Source organism: Monocercomonoides exilis, assembly GCF_001643675.1.
Source record: "Monocercomonoides exilis strain PA203 chromosome Unknown scaffold8-1962414, whole genome shotgun sequence".
Lineage (NCBI taxonomy): Eukaryota > Preaxostyla > Oxymonadida > Polymastigidae > Monocercomonoides > Monocercomonoides exilis.
The window spans coordinates 228,751-248,467 of NW_027150553.1; the positions used below are offsets into that span (position 1 = coordinate 228,751).

Below are 19,717 nucleotides of genomic sequence, written 5' to 3' on the forward strand. Positions count from 1 at the left end.
CTTCAACTCTCTCTTCTTCGTGCTCAATACCATAATTTGCGCTTCTTCTGTCAATTCTGCATGCCTCATCCCACTTCCATTGTGTGTGTCTGTCTTCAAATGAGTTGCAGAATTATTGAGAGAAAATAACTGAATAGAAAAAGGGAATGTATTTCTTGATTTGATTATTTTTTTTTGAGTCAATTGGAGAAAAAGAGGATATTGAAATATCATTCGGGGAATCCGCTTCGGAGAAGAGAGAAAGATGGGTTTATTGATAATCTTGTTTGAAAGGAAAAGGAAATGATTCAACAATGGAAAAAAAGAAGCAAAAGAGAAAGCAACGAATGGAGAAGGTGTGGGAGTACACATGAAGCTGAAAAATATCAAACAATAAATCCTCTTCTTTTCTTTCAGAGAGAATCTTTATTTCCTGTTCCACTCCTCCTCACTTATCAATATTTCTATATTTGCAATTGTTTTTTCACACAAAAAAGTGCTATCAGTCACAAAACATTCATCTCTCCTCTTCTTCTCTTTCGCTTTCTCACTGACTTCTCCAACGCTTTCCCCAAATGATTTGTCTTTGTCCAATCTCATGTTGCACAAACTTCCAATCAAAACTTCTTCCTCCTTTTCCTTTTCTTCCTCATCATCATCGTCTTTTTTATTTCTTCCTCTTCTTTTTCTTCTTCTTCTCCATTTTTTCTTCTTCTTCCTCCTCCTCTTCATTTTCTTATCACTTTTCTTTTCCTTCATCTCTTCTTCTGTGAAGTGATGATCTTCTTTAAGGGCGAGCTGTGTGTAACAAGCATTCTCTCTTCCCTTTTCAGTTTTCTTCAGCATTTACAGTGTAAAAGTTCTCAAGATCAAACAAGGCACACATGATCGAAGAAAACATCGACGTTTTCTGTTTCTTCTTCACAAAACAAAAAAGCATTTGAAAAAAATTAACATATTTTGTAAAATAAAAAAAATAATTGTATGAAACAAAATCTTGAAAGCAAATAATATCATCCGTTGCATCTCCGCATATCTGTGAAGAAATACACTTATAATATAAATTATATGATAATATGTCATCATATAAAAACGTGAACAAATATGCCAAGTGCAAAGAAGAGGAGGAGGAGGATAGTGGGCTTATTCACAGAGAACGGGGCAGCTTTGATCTGACTCAGTATTTTTTTATTTTTTGGGTTAAAATTCCATAATAATCACTGTATTAATAAATAGGTTTAGGTTTTAGTGTAAGTTTAACAGATCTTGGGTTTGGGGTTATGTTCCCGTTCTTTTTTTTAGGGTTAGCACTCAAAAATACTTGATCTTTTTTGGATTTTTTAGGGTTAGGGTTTAGCCAGGTTTAAGTTGAGTCATAAGAAAGAAAAGCTGGGCTTTGGCTCGAGTATAGTGTGTAAAAAATCCAAGACATGTCATGAACCCGGAACTCGACTATTTTTTATTTTCTTTTTTTTTCTGTGGAGTATTTTTTCATGTCTTAACAACAAATTGACACGGAAATGCTTTTATTATTAATAAAAAATTTTCAAACATCGCATTGTTTCAAAAAAAAAAAAAAGAAAAATTTTGGAAAATTTTTAAAAAAAACTTATATCACACTTATTAATTCAAAAAATACAAAACAAAACAAATGATTAATTTTCTTCCAACTTAATTGAAAATGATACTTGAAAAATAACATGTTTCAAAACAGATAGAAAAAAAACAATGATTTAAAACCAAAAGCGTTTAATTTTTGAAACAATAAACAATTCCTCACCAATGGTTTATAAAAAAAAATGTAAAAAACATTCAAACAACATGAATAGAGAACAAAATTTACACCAAAGGACAAAGAAAAGACTCAGGCTTTTCTTTAACTTTTGATCATTTTATTCTGCACACTTAATATGGCTTGAAGTCAGGAGTTGAAATTTACACTTCACCAGATTAAAAATTAATTCCGATTTGTACTGATGCACATTAAATAAATGTCTAACTTTTTCAAACCAAGGAAAATGGCATTCCTTAGTTGAATGAGCAGCTCCCGCTGCTGGCAAATGGATGGGATGGACAAAGAAAATATCCTCGTTCGAGTTTCTAATGGAATATGTCCAAATGAAGTTCATCTGAATACTTTGAGTTTTTTTGTGTTGATCTTCAGCTATTACGTCTATTGCCTAAAAAATACAAGCAAGAAGATATTAACACAAAAATTTTAAAAAAAAAAGAAAGAAAAATCCAATTATATCTCACTTGTTTTGCACACGGAAAGGCACCATGTTGAATTATTTTCTTCAATTTTTGAGAAGAATGTAGTTTTGTTTCGCTTGTTCAGAATTGGGCGTTGTCCTATTCTGCAGATGTACGTTCCTTCCTTGCCTTTGCAGAACAATAGAAGCTGCTTTTCGTAACTAATCCGTTCTTAAATATATCTGCAGGCCTTTGTTTCTTCGATTCTATTGCACCCAACAATTCAAACAACATCTCTTCCCTGTCGACTTCATTGATTCCAACAGCATTGTTATCAAGCGTCATTGAATCATTCTCTCCTTCGACAGCCTTCTATATAGTATCTTCTTGATGATTTTCATTTTCTAAATATATCCATTTTTTCATCATCACAAAAATAAAGCAAAGGGGGAATATCAACAATGATTCGTTTAAGGTTCTTTTATTCATTTCCATAATAATTATAAAAAAATTCTTTTTGAAAGAATATTCCATCGATTATTTTTATTTTTCAACTTGGAGAAGAGTTCAGGTTTTCTGCAAATTTCTTTGGAAAACTTAGACAGATAAATTTTATAAACATATTTCATAAAAACAACTTTTCGTTGGTGCATGAAACGAGGTTTGTGACTGAAAAATTTGAGGGGTTCGAAAGCTGCAAAGCCAGCTGGTTGACGGAAGAGCTGAGGGAATGTTGCTGAGGAGGTGGAGGAGAAGGAGATAAAGATGAGTGTGATCTTTCAGGAACGGACAATCTCCCATCATTTGAAAACACTTTGTCTTCCAACAATGTATCTATATCCTCATCTTCATCACTGTTGAAAGCGGCCTTTGAGATTTGTGGAGAAGCAGAAGAACACGCCTTCAGTGCAGATCCATTTGCCACATTCATTCCATCCACAGGAACACCTTCCAAAATCTCAATCAGCACCGACACTAAGCTCACCACAGCTGCTGCTGAAATCCCCACCGATGCGACTCTTCCGTCTGATGAAGCAGCACTTGCCATTCTGAACACACATCTCCTTGCCATGCTGAACACGTGGCTCTGTTGGTGCATGGCTGTGATGCGCGTTTCCATCGACTGCTCACATCGCTCCAAAGACTCCTTCACTGTCACCTGCTGCCTGGGCGTGGCAAAGGAGGTGAACTGCTCAATAACAAAAGGGCGACCGAAGTCAACAAGAGGAGGATGAAGAGGGAGGAGATAAGTGTGATGATATGTGTTGACTGCATAATGATTAGCAAATGAGGAAGAGGAATAGGGTGAAAGCTGTGTGGTTGTTGGAATTGGGCGGAGGGAGATACCAGAAGTGTTGTTTTCTTCACTCGAAGAAGAGGGAGGCTTTGTGGATGTGCTTGGATGCATCACAAAAGTTGCCACTCGTACGTAGTGAACAGATAAAGTGGAAAAAGAGTTTAGAAGAGAGGATGTATTGTCAGATAAAGTGTTGGTTAATTTGGCCATTGAAGTTGAACGAGAAGAAGCCGCGCCTGTCGAAGAAGAGGAGGATGACGTGGTGGAGGAAGATGATGAAGGAGAAGTTGGCATTATAGGAGCCAGTAATACAGAAGACGATGAAGCAGAATGTGAATAATCCAAAGCACTGCTTTCACACCCAGCCTCTTCTGCGCCAAAGAAGTCATCTCCTTGAAGAATGCCAGTGGAGACAAGATCGGGTTGACTGCATCAACCAGCAGATTGAACACCTTCTGTGGTCCACTGTTGATGATGCTTTCGTCCATCATCGTCCGCATCAGAGACGATGGGGCTGCGCTGTATGCCTCGCTGATCTTTCGAATGCAGTGCCCGCTGAGCATCCAGCCAGCACTGCTGAACAGCTAAGATTGCAGCTGGCTGCTGTTTGTGGTGAACATATCGTGCTGCTTGGCTGTCTTGCCTGCTCTGCTCTCCATCTGCTGTGATGCACAGGAGAGGATTGGATTGACCAGTAGCTTGATGTCTTTGGTGAGTGGTGAGAGGAGAAGAGGTTGTTTGAGGTGGAGAAGAGGGGGACAGACAGATGCAGGGCAGTTGTGGCAGAGACAACTGCATATGAACCTGTGTTTCAGAACTTGTGTGGTATCTCTAAAAGCTCTCAAATCTGAAGTGAAGAAAAGGATGGAGCACGAATTGGTTTATAAGCATGTGATGGTGATGTCTTGAATGATGATGAAGAAGAATCACTCTTTCTATCTGCACTGCAATGCCCATCTTCTACCGAAAGAGTGGCAAGTGTTGTGACATTTTCAGATTGATAATCGAACTGTTTTGTGCTTGCCTTGAACCCTGACTTCGTGCATCGTCGACCTCGCTAAGTGTCCCCAGCACTGCAACTGTGACGTCAATTACTTCAATTCTGTCCAAAAGTGTTTACGGTTCAAGCTGCAGTCCACTTTCTGAATAAGAATCAGCTGATCTTCTGAGTGGAAGGGAAGCAGCACGGACAGAGAGAGACTTATGCACAGAGAGGGAGCTGAGGAAGGCAGAGGGAGAGTTGGGTGAGTTTGACTGTTCAGAGGAAGTGATGGAAGATGGGCTGTCAGCGTAGCCGGGAGATGGGGTGAGTGAAGAAGAGGGACAGATGGCAGAAGAAGAGGAAGATGTGGAAGAAGAGAATGAAGAAGGAGAAAGAGGAATGGGAAATGGAGAAGGAGGCAGGGATTGGGGAGTGGACATCTGGGAGGAGATTGTTTGGGGTGGAGAAGAGGGGGAAGGAGAAGATGGCAGATTGGTGGGTTGTGAGGGAGAAGTTTGTGAGGGTGATGGAGGCATGGGCAGAGAGGAAGAGGGGGCAGTGGCGGTGGTGGTGGTGGTTGGGGAATGGTGGGTGGATGGTGCAAGTGGAGGAATAGATGGAGGCAGCAGAGTTGCGTTTGGCAGTGAGGAGTGGACAGCCGCTGAAGGGGATGATATTAAGTCAGCATATTCATAATGAGGTGTTGATGATATTGAGACTTGTTATTTCACAGGCGAAATAATTGCATATTGAATTTTCGGCATATGTGTAACTGCGTCCCTTTTGTAATTCTTGTTTTTAGACATTAATTTTGTGATATTTGAAATGCAAAAATTATTTAAAAACTTTTGTATGGACTGGTTTTTCGAAAAATTTTTTGTTTCTCATGAAAAAACCATTTTTAAAAATGACCCATAAATATGAGTATTTTTACAAATTTTCAATAAAATAAGATAATTATGAAACAAAAAGTAGATGAAACGTTATTAATTATTATATACTCTTATTTTATTGATAATTTTTCAAAAAATAAAACATTAAAAAAAATAAATTATAAAATTAAAATATTTTGATCAATCCCACAATTAAATTTTTAATATCAAAAAAATAAAAAATTAGTTTCTTTCATCGTGAATTGAACCCTCGTTTGCGAACATATAACGAATCATATATATAAATATAGTTTTAAAGTGTGTGATAAATAATTATCAATATATCATTCAAATCTTTATGAATTTTGTTTATGATTTTTAATATGAAAATTTTAGTGCAGTTTGAGGATGTTTATGTTACACAATTATGATCATGAATAAAGAAGAACGAACAAATCGTGTGAAACATTCTTTTTAATTATTAACATTGTTTTATTAAAATTTTTCGCAAAACACATTAAATATCATTTATTTTCTTATGAAATTAAATAGATGCTAAATGATAAGCATTAATCAATGCAGCAACATAAATGCGTATGGAGGAATGGTGTATTTTCAACAATAGAGATCGTGAAGTTTTGGTTTATATCTATTGAAGAAAAGTTCAATGCCACAACAGCAACAGTTGGAAATGAATTTTTTGTTGAATATTTCAACATCTCAACGCAGATCAATGAAAGCCAATTCCAGTTTGATTTTCGAGAAGGAAACTTCAATCAATTCAATGCAATATATGGAGGTGACAGTTGTGAACACAAAGAATACACAAATCTGATTGGATTTGTAACGATTCATCAAAGTGACACAATCATTGTGAGCAGCGTGAATGGAACGAATGACAGACAACGTGGAACAAACACACTTTCATGTGATTCAATTGAACGGGGTTTGATTCACTTGACATCAGAGCTGATAAGTCAGATTCTCATTGTTGAAGAGAGTGTGATTGGAGGAGATATAAATCCGAATGAGATGGGTTTTAAAGGGGGAGAAGGAATGGAGAAAAACACATCTCTGCGGATATTGGATGAGGGATGCAATTGGGAGGAATAGCGAGTGAAAGAGGATCATCATTTTTCATCCCTGTCTTGGAAGAAGTGAAGAGCACAACACAGGCGAGTGGGAGCATGGACTTGAGCATTCGTGGGAAGCTGCTTCTTCCTCACAAATTGTCACAAGAGATAAGTATGAAAGATGGGGATGAAGAGGAGATTGTGAGAAAAGGGATTGAAGAAGAAGGGTTTGTGTCAGAGAATGAGATTCACTCAGTTATTTCATGTTCAGAATGGGAGAAAGTGAGAGAAGAGACAGAAGTGAGTGTGTGGGTTGTGTTTGGGAAAGCAGATTCACTGTCATCAACAGACCGATTTATTGTGAAGAACAAGAGTGAAAGTATTGGAAAAGGAGATGAAAGGATTGTTGAAGGAGGGAAAGAAGGGAAGTCTTCTTTGTTGTTGATTATTATTGTGCTTGTTGTGATATTATTGATAATTCTTATCTCACTTGTGATATTTGTTGTCAGATGGAGAAAGGCAAAGAATGAAAACAAAGATCTGAGAGAGATTGTGAATGACACTGTGAGGAAGGATCCGAAGGCATTCGAGATGGTGACGATGGAGATGTCACCAGAGGAGAAGTGGAGGAGAGCGGAGAGAGAGGCAGAGAAGAAGAATGAAGAAAGGATAAAGAAAAGAATATATGAGACGAATATGGAACATTCAGAGTCATCTGAGCATCTTCTGTCAGAGAGCGGATCGACTGAATACATATTGGGAAGAGATTCAGACAAAATTCCTGATTGGGCATTGGAAAAGGTGGATGAAAAGGAAGAGGAGGAAGAAGCAAGAAAGAGATCGCCTTCACCTTCCATTTCATCCAATTGTTCAACTGATTCAGACTCAACGTTTGTTCGATCGGAGAGTCTGTGCCCAACCACCTCATCTATGTCAAACTTAGTGGATGCAATGGCCTGTTCATTACCCCACGAGAAGCTGATTGTGGATTTGAGGGATTCACTGTTCATGCTGCTGCATGGAAGGAACGAGAAGAAAGAGATGGCGATTGGCTCATTGAAGGAGAGAGAACAAACAGCTGCCCAAATCCTGTTCTGTGTGGCGAATCTCGCACTCCACTCCGTTGACGAGATGGAAAATCCTCTCTCATCTCTTGCCAATCTCAGCCCACACATTGTGTTGTTCTCTGAGCACATGGTGATCTGCATTGCCCTCCACTCCGACTTCTCATCTGACGATGATTCCGATTCCTCATCCATCTCCTCGTCAACTGTTGCGACATCTGCCAGTGATGAGGAGGAGGAGGAGGAGGACTCTCTGCCCTCGTCTGCCTTTGAGGATGAGGATGACAATTTCAAGAAGGAGTGCCTGAGGTGGAAGGCGCCAGAGCTGATGATGAACAAGAAGATGGGAGCAACAAAGGAATCAGTTGTGTTTTCGCTTGGGATGATGTTGTGGGAGTGCTTGACACTCAAAGTTCCGTTTGGGGAGGATTCAGCATAAGCAGCTGGGCAGAAGATTTTGAATGGAGAGAGATCGAATGTGAAAAAAGTCGAGTGGTTTCGACTGAAAGGAATGGTGGAAAAAAGTGTTCTGGTTCAGATGCCAGGCAGAGTATCATTTTCAGAAATGAAAGGAGAATTTATTTGGTAATTACTTGCGAAGGCAGCAATGCTGATAGTGTCAAATGCGATGTGCTATGCAGGGGGAATTTGAGAAGAAAGAATCGATTTCTTTGCTCAAAAAGACAACAGAATAGTGGAGTGTGTTCTGATAGATGAGCACAAAGACATTATCGTTGTTGGCAACGGGAACAGCACAAACAACAAAAGCGATAGAAATTGAAAAGACAATTTTGAAACAAATGAAATGTGTATTTGTGAGTGCATTTATGCATGGATCGTTGCATGAAAATATATACCTCAAATCGAACTGAAATGAGATGATGTTTATTATTGTTTCGAATTTGTATAATCGTTTCGTTGGACTAACTCTTTAATTATATATTAATTGATGAATCAAATTGATGCTATGAATAAACCACAAGCATTTTTTGAATTTTCATTTTTTTGATGTGTTTTGAAACAACAAAAAAATGTGCAAATAATATTTAAATAAAATATATTTTTCTTTCTTTAAAAATTCAAAATGAAAAAGTGCATATTTCACTCGAAAACATAAAAAAAGAGAGCCATTATTAATATATATTAATTCAAATTTTTAAAACTTTTGCAAAGTCGATCCATATCACAAATGGTTGAAAACAAATCATTTGAAAAAGAATTAACATTCAGTGAGTTTTAAATGCGATCGAATGGGAAAAAACAGTTGGCTATTGAATTGCTTTCCAAATTTGGGATAATAAAAAGGAATCGAATGTGCTGGAAATGCGAAAAAGCAATGGAATTTAGGATGCAAAAAAAGAAAGTGATTTCTATGCTTATAAATGCACGAAATGTGGGAAAAATTACAGCTTGAATTATGATTCAATTTTTATGGAATTTCATCTTTCACCATTCAAACTTACATCATTGTTATATCATTTTTGGTACAAACACTCAATAAAGGAAGTCACTTTTGAATCGAAAATATCAAACAAAACAGTAATGAAATTATTTGAAAAGTTAAGAAGAATATGCTGTTATTTTGAAACATTCGAAATGGAAAAAATCGGAAAAGATCGAATAATGGAAATAGATGAAACTTTAATTCACAAAAGAAAGAACGGTGTTGGGAGATGCAGAGAACAGCAATGGCTATGTGGAGTAGTAGAGAGAAAAGAAATTCTAAAGCCACAAAAATTGATTGTCGAATTTCTTCCAGATCGAAAAGCTGATACCATATTATATTTTGTTAAAAAGAACATTGAAAGATCTTCAACTATTATGTCTGATAAATGGTCAGCATATAACTGAATTAGTGAAAACGGCTTCACCATTGAAAGTGTTTATCATTCTCTCAATTTCGTTAAGCCTGAAAATCCTAAAGTTTTCACTCAAACAATCGAAAGTGTGTGGTCTCATCTGAAAAACCACATTCCAAAAAAAGGAAGAACATTCATTAAGACGAAAGAATATGTTTATGAATTTCAATATAAATTCAACAACAGACTCACACTTACAGCGTATATAAAGGAACTTTCAAAAATCAGCAAGAAAAGTTTGGATATTTTTCTTCGTTCTTACAACGAAAGCGTTGCAAGTTTGAAAAGCATTCTTCTGAAAGAAAGGAAATTTAAACTGTCTTCTTATTTATTAAAGAAATTGGAATTGAGAAAAAGAAACAACTATGAAATGTGTGATGAAAATGAACTTGATGAAATGTTGAAGAAAAAAAGATCATCAAAGCTAATATCAAAAATAAAAGAATCAACAAATTCAAAAAGAAGATAATTAGATGATGAAGAAGTGAAAGAAGAAAAAGAAGAGAAAGAAACAGAAACAAAAGTTGAAACTGAAGATGATATATTTTCATCAGACTTTGATTACAAAACTGCAAGAAAGAAGAAAAAGAAAAGATATAGATCATGCGAAGGAAGATTTTCGAAAAGCAACGACAGCCAACAGTCAAAAACGTTAGAGTTTGAAACCCTATAGTTTTGTGAAAAAAAAGAGAGAAAGATTGAAGAAATGGAGAAAAAAGAAAAAGATAAAACAAGTGCAATTCTTAATCGAAAAATACTCAGAAGTTTTATTAAATCAACAAATATTGGAACAGAACAGTCTCCAATAAATTTGTGAATTTTTATTTCACAACACTATCAATCACATCACATAATGATCTCGTTGCAAAAAAAAAACTGATTAACACAAGTGTTCGTAAATGAATTTCAAATAAAAACAAACTTCATTTCCTTTTCGTGAAATGTGAATTACACATTTCGATATAAATGTGCAAACATTCTTTTGATCGTAAACATAAATAAGTCCATACGTATATCCATCTACATATAAATTATCATTTGCTTCATTATGTTGTTCCAATTATGCTTCAGAGACACAGATTGGCATTGACATTTGCTTCACTTATTTGTTCCATCTTCACGCACAAGACACAAAAATGCTCAGACAATGCACTCTTTCCAATGGACTCTGCTGCAATCCCCATTGTATCAGTCATTGTCTTCACAGTTGCACATTCCGGAAAATCTTCAATCAGCACACACTATATTTCCACGTGCGATAGTCCGTCTTCAAGATCCGATAACACACTCATCTTCATAACTGCCTCAAATGTGTTCCTTGAAACCCCCTTCATGTCTGGCCTCTTCCCATTCACAATCTTCTGTCCTTCCATTTCTGCCTCATACTCCCCAAACGGAATCTCCAGTGTCAAGCACTCCCACAACATCATCCCAAGCGAAAACACAACTGATTCCTTTGTTGCTCCCATCTTCTTGTTCATCATCAGCTCTGGCGCCTTCCACCTCAGGCACTCTTTTTTGAAACTATCTTCATCCTCAAAGGCTGACGAGGGCAGAGAGTCACTTTCATCATCATCATCACTTGCAGATGTCACAACAGTCGATGAAGAGATGGATGATGAATCTGAACTATCATCAGATAATAAGTCAGAATGCATCACAATGCAGATGACCATATGCTCGGAGAACAGCACAATATGCGGACTCAGATTGGCAAGAGAAGAGAACGGATTGTCCATTTCATCAAAGGAGTGGAGAGCAAGATTAGCCACCCAGAACAGGATCTGCGCAGCTGTCGCTTCTCTCTCCTGAAAGGTGCCAATTGCCATCTCTTTTTTCTCGTTCCTTCCATGCAGCAGCATGAACAGCGAATCCCTCAGATCTACAATCAGCTTCTCATGAGGCGATGAACAGGCCATTGCATCCACTAAGTTTGACATAGATGAGGTGGTTGGGCACAGACTCTCCGATCGAACAAACGTTGAGTCTGAATCAGTTGAACAATTGGATGAAATGGAAGGTGAAGGCGATCTCTTTCTTGCTTCTTCCTCCTCTTCCTTTTCATCCACCTTTTCCAATGCCCAATCAGGAATTTTGTCTGAATCTCTTCCCAATATGTATTCAGTCGATCCGCTCTCTGACAGAAGATGCTCAGATGACTCTGAATGTTCCATATTCGTCTCATATATTCTTTTCTTTATCCTTTCTTCATTCTTCTTCTCTGCCTCTCTCTCCGCTCTCCTCCACTTCTCCTCTGGTGACATCTCCATCGTCACCATCTCGAATGCCTTCGGATCCTTCCTCACAGTGTCATTCACAATCTCTCTCAGATCTTTGTTTTCATTCTTTGCCTTTCTCCATCTGACAACAAATATCACAAGTGAGATAAGAATTATCAATAATATCACAACAAGCACAATAATAATCAACAACAAAGAAGACTTCCCTTCTTTCCCTCCTTCAACAATCCTTTCATCTCCTTTTCCAATACTTTCACTCTTGTTCTTCACAATAAATCGGTCTGTTGATGACAGTGAATCTGCTTTCCCAAACACAACCCACACACTCACTTCTGTCTCTTCTCTCACTTTCTCCCATTCTGAACATGAAATAACTGAGTGAATCTCATTCTCTGACACAAACCCTTCTTCTTCAATCCCTTTTCTCACAATCTCCTCTTCATCCCCATCTTTCATACTTATCTCTTGTGACAATTTGTGAGGAAGAAGCAGCTTCCCACGAATGCTCAAGTCCATGCTCCCACTCGCCTGTGTTGTGCTCTTCACTTCTTCCAAGACAGGGATGAAAAATGATGATCCTCTTTCACTCGCTATTCCTCCCAATTGCATCCCTCATCCAATATCCGCAGAGATGTGTTTTTCTCCATTCCTTCTCCCCCTTTAAAACCCATCTCATTCGGATTTATATCTCCTCCAATCACACTCTCTTCAACAATGAGAATCTGACTTATCAGCTCTGATGTCAAGTGAATCAAACCCCGTTCAATTGAATCACATGAAAGTGTGTTTGTTCCACGTTGTCTGTCATTCGTTCCATTCACGCTGCTCACAATGATTGTGTCACTTTGATGAATCGTTACAAATCCAATCAGATTTGTGTATTCTTTGTGTTCACAACTGTCACCTCCATATATTGCATTGAATTGATTGAAGTTTCCTTCTCGAAAATCAAACTGGAATTGGCTTTCATTGATCTGCGTTGAGATGTTGAAATATTCAACAAAAAATTCATTTCCAACTGTTGCTGTTGTGGCATTGAACTTTTCTTCAATAGATATAAACCAAAACTTCACGATCTCTATTGTTGAAAATACACCATTCCTCCATACGCATTTATGTTGCTGCATTGATTAATGCTTATCATTTAGCATCTATTTAATTTCATAAGAAAATAAATGATATTTAATGTGTTTTGCGAAAAATTTTAATAAAACAATGTTAATAATTAAAAAGAATGTTTCACACGATTTGTTCGTTCTTCTTTATTCATGATCATAATTGTGTAACATAAACATCCTCAAACTGCACTAAAATTTTCATATTAAAAATCATAAACAAAATTCATAAAGATTTGAATGATATATTGATAATTATTTATCACACACTTTAAAACTATATTTATATATATGATTCGTTATATGTTCGCAAACGAGGGTTCAATTCACGATGAAAGAAACTAATTTTTTATTTTTTTGATATTAAAAATTTAATTGTGGGATTGATCAAAATATTTTAATTTTATAATTTATTTTTTTTAATGTTTTATTTTTTGAAAAATTATCAATAAAATAAGAGTATATAATAATTAATAACGTTTCATCTACTTTTTGTTTCATAATTATCTTATTTTATTGAAAATTTGTAAAAATACTCATATTTATGGGTCATTTTTAAAAATGGTTTTTTCATGAGAAACAAAAAATTTTTCGAAAAACCAGTCCATACAAAAGTTTTTAAATAATTTTTGCATTTCAAATATCACAAAATTAATGTCTAAAAACAAGAATTACAAAAGGGACGCAGTTACACCTATGCCCTAGTGTAAGTGCATTTCAAATGTTGCAACAATCCTTCAATTGTATTTGAATGCACACCAGTTTCAGTATTCCGGAATGTCTATCATGGCATACAGTTTGATGTTTTTATCCAAGAGTTTCCAGTGAAGAATGAGCGCTCCATTGATCGGAAATTATTATTATTCCAGCTTTTATGTATTTGTGGATAGTTGGAATCAAAGTTTCCTTTTTTCTGTTTGGAACGACAACCATAAACCGTTTCCCCGCTCCCACACCCTCTAATCTTTCCACCCCTCCGAAAATCCACACTTGCTTTTTCTTTCTTCCTCTCCTGTACTTCCGTTTTCGCCAAATTGCTTCATCAATTTCAACTGTTGTTCCCTCGCCTCCAATAACTTGCTGTCTTTCGTTCCACATTTGTGAGCAAGCGCACCGAATCACACTTCCCCAGTATCCGACTGTGTCCTTATCAACAGAAAGAAGCAAAGAAATTGTTTTGTTTTGAATCCCTAGCCAGTAATATAAACAAATCAGAAGAGTGACTCCTAGTCCAATCTTTATTCTGCAAAAAGATGTCCCTGAAAGAATGCTTTTCTTAATCTTGCATTTTGGACAAGCATAATAGTGATAATTCTTTTCATGATATATTCGTTGATAGCATCTGTGAACTCTGCACATTGGGAGGTTCATGGCTATTATTTCTTTTTTGAACCATTCCCATGCGCTGGTTTCGTTGAAGAAGAGTTTGTTCAGCGAAGAAATGTTTTCTTCATCATGAAGGTCTCGTTCGCGTGCCATAAGATCAAAAAAAAAATACGAACACTTAATACAAATAATTAACAAAAATTATTATGAGAGAAAATATTTTTCTTCAAAATTTCATTCAAATAATAAAATTTTCTGTGGATTTTTATTTGTATATTCTTTAATGATAATATATAACAAATTGAAATATAATGATAATAATCATTTTTGGTTGTGCCGATATGATCGGATCATTACAAGATGACTAACACATAACACATTAACATTAACATTTCATTTTTCAGTAATTTCATAACGTGAATTAAAAGAGCCCATAATCAATGTTTTTTTGACTTTGGAATACTTTTGTATTTTCATAAATCATTTTTGAGCAAATAATTGAACAACGCTATTCTAATGTCAAAAAAAAAGGGAATGAAATGAATGCTATGAATTCAAAGAGGGATGGCTGTGATATTGCAGAGGCTGTGCATTGCAGGTTCATATTTTTGAAAGATCCTATTTATTTTTATTCGATCCTATTTTTTTTAAAAATCAATAATTCAGCCACACACATTTTGATTGATTGAAAGTTTTTTTTTCGTATTTAAGAAAAAACGTTATCAGCTGAACAATTTCATTTTAATTCATCGCCTGGTTTTCGTGGGAGAAAATGAGGGAGTTAAAAGCCTCCCGTTGAATTTTTTATCGATTACAGATTGGTTCTAATGAATTAAATTCAATAAAAATATGCAATTAATGTACAAAAAACTAAATTTCAATGAAAATTGAAATTTATAATAAAAAAATAAATAAATTGGCTCAATGATCATGACTCAAAAAATAAAAAATAAGAACTGAAGCAGCTGAAAAATCTACTGCGTGTCAGCTAAAGCTGCGGGATACGATGATATCATTCAAATACAGACAATAAAGGATTTCGCTGGAACGTATTTCTTATATAGTTAACGATGGAGCTGTGTGTATGGTGGATTCATGTAACAACAAAAAATTAAGCAAAATTCGAATCAAGCGTGCGGTGAAGGCTATTCGGCAAGGAAGATTGGTTTTAAAAATTATTTGTCCAGCCATTGTCGATGAAGAAAAAGAACAAACAGAGCGGGTTGAAATAAAATTCGAATAACTATCTGGAGAAGACCTAATCATCAAGAAAATGCGTGAACTGGTTTGCAATAATATTCTTTGAAATGTATTAATAAATATTAATTGGATTGAAAATGTTGTAAATGATTTGAAACCAGAAAACACTTCAGAAGAAAAAGTTTCTGTGTCAGTTGTCTAAGATTTCATCAAATGACATCCCAAGCTGAAGAAATCAAAGCCAAAAATTGTTGACGCAAACAGGGTTGAGGTGTCATGCCATCAAGTTCTGAAGCCCTTGTATGATATGCTCAACGGATTTCATCAGAACAACAGTTTCAACAACGCACTGATTTTCAACGTGGACGAGTTTTCACTCAGGGTTACCGACAGCTCCAATCGGAATATTGTTCATCCAGCAAATGCATAACCAGGTGTCGCAAAATCTGCGGTGTGAATAGCGAATTCCACATTGATTTCATCGATTGCTTCTCAATGTCAATAACAAAAGGAAGTGATACTGCCAATAAGTCTCAGACTTCCTGATGACTCGAAGCCTTTTCAGTCTTCAAATCTCGAGATTTTGGAGAACAAATTAGGATGGATAGAATCTTCGACGTTCAGAAAATACGCACTGACAATTCTTATTCCCTCAATTAAAGAAAGAAGACAAGGCATGTCACTCGATGAATCACACTGGTTGCTTCTGATCAACTCCAATGTTTTTCGTTCAGATCCAACAATCTGGAGAGAAATTAAAAAAGAAAATGTGGATATTGAGACATTCGTCCCTCACAGCACACACATTTACCAGCCACTTGACCTTGGAATATTTGCAGTCATGAAGTCTGAGATGAGTTCACAGGATGAAGCACTTTCTTCATTATCTTCAGTTGCAAAGAGAACAGCTCTGGTGTAAGCTCTCCAGCAATCAATTCATTCAGCTCTATCACCTTCATTCATCAAAAGAGCATTCATATGAAGCGACGTGCTGAAACACTTGTCTGTACCAGTTCTGATGAAGCTTTCTCAATCATCGGCTTATCCCCTTCCTTCACATAAAAATCGATTTGACTTTAACGGTATAGAAATTACAGAAGAAAATGTGCTAAATGAGTTGGATGATTATTCAAATAAGAAAAGCGAAATGGAAAATGAAAAAGGAAACATTTCGGATAAAGAAAATGATGAAACAATGAATTTCACAAAAAAGCTTAAAAGAAAATACAAAATACTTCAAGATGAGAACAACATTGAGAAAGAATCATCTGATGAAATTGAAAGAGGAAAGAGAAAAAGAAAAGTCATATGAAAATTAAATTGGAGTTTTGTATTTTTTTTTAGAATTTATTTTTTGAAATTTTTCATTTCGAAAAATCTGGGTTCTAAAAAAATATGACCCAAAAATGGAGGAAAAAATGGAACTGCCGGAAAAAGAGAGCGAATAACGATCCAGCAATTGATGATAATAGTGGAATTACAATGGCTATGCAATGGATTTCGAATGTGAAAGCTGAATTACCAGAATGGATGTCTCATGACATTTCACTTAGAAATAAGTTGGGAGAAACAATGACAATGATGTGGATTGCGGTTGTCAAAACAAATCCACCAAAATGGATGAGACATAAAATAACACATGGAACAGAAAAATGAAGAACTGTAATCATAAGTGAACAGAGAATGCAAAGATTGAGTAATTTGTATGAATGAATATTGAAAAGTCTTTTTGGTTGTGAATATAAAAGAAATGGAAAATAATTAAAATACTTTTGCGAAGAATCAGGAAAGTGAATTTATGAATAAAAGAATTTGCTGAACTTTTTTCTTTTAGTGGGAGCTTTCTATCTTTCTTTTTTTATAATTGTGAATGCTTTTTTAACAAATACATTTTTGTATCTCTGATTTTGTTTTATTCATTTTTTCATATCATTCAAAAGCTTTTGGTTATTCTCATCACCATTTTGTTTGTATATAATTCTCATGAATATGGCTGATCCTTTTTGAAATCACACTTTTGTTTGAGTTTTCATCAAAATTTTTTTCTCAATGAGATTTTTGAAAAATGAGTGAAAAAGTTAATACAGTCTAAACCGGATATAATCACATCGGTTTTTGCACAACTTTTTGTGACTATATCCGATTGTGATAATATCCGATACTGCTTCACACAGAAAAAATTAAAAATTAATTAAATAATAAATTAATTTTGGGTCGATTTTTTCATTTTTGTAAATTCTATCCAAATACACTTTTTTAACTTGCAAAATTAATTTTTTTCACAAACGCATATTATTTTGACTAATTTGAGCACATTTTTGAAAAAACGAAAAATTGAAATTTTTGATCAAAAAGTCGATTTTTCATTGAAGAAATCACCCATAATAATAAAAAATGTGATTATATATTTTCAGCCCTGTGATTATATGCGATGGAAAATGAATGAAAATTAGGCCAAAAATGTCGGTGCATGGAAAAATGTGACTATATACGAATGTGATTATATTCGACGTGATTATATTCGGTTTAGACTGTACACACTGTTAATGATGTTGTTATTGCAGAAACATAATTATTACGAAAATCCCATTGAGACTAAAATTTTGTTCAAAACTCGAATGATAAAATAATTTCAAGAAAAATCAGCCATGAAGTTTTTCGAAATGTTTTCTTTATTTTGTTTTCTTTGAAACCATGAAAAATTCAAATATATTTTATTGATATGTGTAAATTTTTTTTGAAAAGATCCTTTTTTTATTTCTGATGAAAACCAAAATTGTGTATTTTGTTGAAATTTTCGTTCTAATAAACCATAAATTTTCAGAATAGAAATAATAACTTCATCAAGCATTTATTTCCATTCTTGAAACTTTTGGTGAGAAAGAATGAAGGTTTGATGATAATATTGAATTTTCAATGATTTTTTCTTTAATTTTTGACAAAAGGAACTTTTCAAAAAATTGAGACAACTTTTTTCCAAACATTAAAAAAAAGGTTATGAAAGATTCTGCTGCTGATTCTTTATTTCTTTATGGGGATACAAAATAAAACTGCAAAGAATCTATTGGATCTATCATATAACAGCGTTAATTATTGGTATATTATTTGTGGCGTAGCGTGTTCGAATTTTTTGATTGAGCATCCCATAATTTCAGGTGGAACTGGGATCGTTGTTGAAATCGATGAAGCAATTTTTAGGAGGAGAAAGTCCAAAAGAGGTCGCTCAAAATGGAAGCTATGTGTATTTGGAGCTATTGAGAGGAAAATAGATGGAACATTCAGAAAAAAATGATTTGCATTGAAAAATCGGGAAAAAGAATGCTCCTGTAACCTATTATTCAAGCCCACATTTAAAAAGAATTTTCAAAAATGAGTAATGAATGGGCTCCATGTAAAGTTTAAAATAATTTGAATAATGAACACAAGATTGTCACACGTAAAAGTTTCTTTAGAGTTCCAATTTCATGAGCTTGTCCTTAAACCGTTCAATAAGTGTGTCTCAAGATGAAAATATTCTTTCATTAATAAGGGTTTTGTCATGAGTTTTTTTAATATTGTTTTGTTAACTCTTTTTGTTAAAAGTGTATTTAAAGAAGATCAAATTCAGATATTTGGAATGGTTTGTTAATTTGATCATCTGATAATTTAAGAAAAAGTTGATACAGAGGTTATCACATCAGGTGTTGCGGATTTCTGACGACATAATTGAAGATACATATTCATCAAGTGGAGAAACTGACAGTAACTGTTTAGGTGCTTGCAATGGCTCTTCTGCTTCAGGTTTCACCGAATAATAATTAATTTTCCTTTCTATTTTCTTCAAATTACTCGATTCAAACCCAATTATCACACATTTCGAATATAGTATCTTTCATAATAGGCGGACACTTTCCTAATGACAGGACAGAAGCCTTTTCTCAGCAGCTAATGAATGTAGAATTTTGATTTTTTCCAACATCAATCGTAAGGTGAATATGAGTAATGAAGCATTCTGAGAATACTTCATTCTTGTTCATTCATTTTTTAAAAATAAATTTTGTTTTTCGGAGAAATAGGAAATCATTTGTTTTTTCGAATTCCTCCGAAATACAAAATTTATTTTTAAAAAATGAATGAACAAGAATGAAGTATTCTCAGAATGCTTCATTACTCATATTCACCTTACGATTGATGTTGGAAAAAATCAAAATTCTTCATTCATTAGCTGCTGAGAAAAGGCTACTGTCCTGCCATTAGGAAAGTGGCAACCTATTATGAAAGTTACAATAACAATAAACTTAATTACGAACAAAATAAACAAAATAGGAAGTGGAAGTTGCTTTTTCTATTGCAAATATGTGATACAATATGTTTCACTTTACTGTTTTTTATCGTGATTTTTTTAATATAAGTTTATGTTAACTTTTCAAAAAGACATTCCCATATTACAATTAATCATATTTTTAGCTTTTTGGATAAAAGTTGATAATTTATGAAATACTTCGTTGAAGAGATGTTTTACATGATAAACTAATTTT

At 34.8% G+C, this 19,717-nt stretch overlaps 6 protein-coding genes across 6 annotated transcripts; 3 read left to right on the top strand and 3 right to left on the bottom strand.

Annotated features, from left to right (window-relative positions):
* Window positions 1-2,797: 2,797 nt before the first annotated feature.
* Window positions 2,798-4,267, bottom strand: MONOS_14119 (uncharacterized protein; the record flags this gene model as incomplete). Its single annotated transcript, XM_067866894.1, has 2 exons — window positions 2,798-3,861; window positions 3,922-4,267. The coding sequence occupies 2 exons, from the start codon at window positions 4,265-4,267 to the stop codon at window positions 2,798-2,800; spliced, it is 1,410 nt and encodes a 469-aa protein (XP_067732800.1).
* A 529-nt stretch (window positions 4,268-4,796) lies between these two features.
* Window positions 4,797-5,147, top strand: MONOS_14120 (uncharacterized protein; the record flags this gene model as incomplete). Its single annotated transcript, XM_067866896.1, has 1 exon — window positions 4,797-5,147. The coding sequence occupies one exon, from the start codon at window positions 4,797-4,799 to the stop codon at window positions 5,145-5,147; it is 351 nt and encodes a 116-aa protein (XP_067732801.1).
* A 1,270-nt stretch (window positions 5,148-6,417) lies between these two features.
* Window positions 6,418-7,899, top strand: MONOS_14121fu16523 (uncharacterized protein; the record flags this gene model as incomplete). The annotated part of the gene is made up of 1 exon (XM_067866897.1): window positions 6,418-7,899. The coding sequence occupies one exon, from the start codon at window positions 6,418-6,420 to the stop codon at window positions 7,897-7,899; it is 1,482 nt and encodes a 493-aa protein (XP_067732802.1).
* A 2,661-nt stretch (window positions 7,900-10,560) lies between these two features.
* Window positions 10,561-11,148, bottom strand: MONOS_16522 (uncharacterized protein; the record flags this gene model as incomplete). Its single annotated transcript, XM_067869427.1, has 1 exon — window positions 10,561-11,148. The coding sequence occupies one exon, from the start codon at window positions 11,146-11,148 to the stop codon at window positions 10,561-10,563; it is 588 nt and encodes a 195-aa protein (XP_067732803.1).
* A 2,333-nt stretch (window positions 11,149-13,481) lies between these two features.
* On the bottom strand, window positions 13,482-14,153 carry MONOS_16314 (uncharacterized protein; the record flags this gene model as incomplete). Its single annotated transcript, XM_067869228.1, has 1 exon — window positions 13,482-14,153. One exon carries the CDS (start codon window positions 14,151-14,153, stop codon window positions 13,482-13,484), a length of 672 nt encoding a protein of 223 aa, XP_067732804.1.
* A 1,120-nt stretch (window positions 14,154-15,273) lies between these two features.
* On the top strand, window positions 15,274-16,119 carry MONOS_16313 (uncharacterized protein; the record flags this gene model as incomplete). Its single annotated transcript, XM_067869227.1, has 2 exons — window positions 15,274-15,285; window positions 15,712-16,119. The coding sequence occupies 2 exons, from the start codon at window positions 15,274-15,276 to the stop codon at window positions 16,117-16,119; spliced, it is 420 nt and encodes a 139-aa protein (XP_067732805.1).
* Window positions 16,120-19,717: the final 3,598 nt, after the last annotated feature.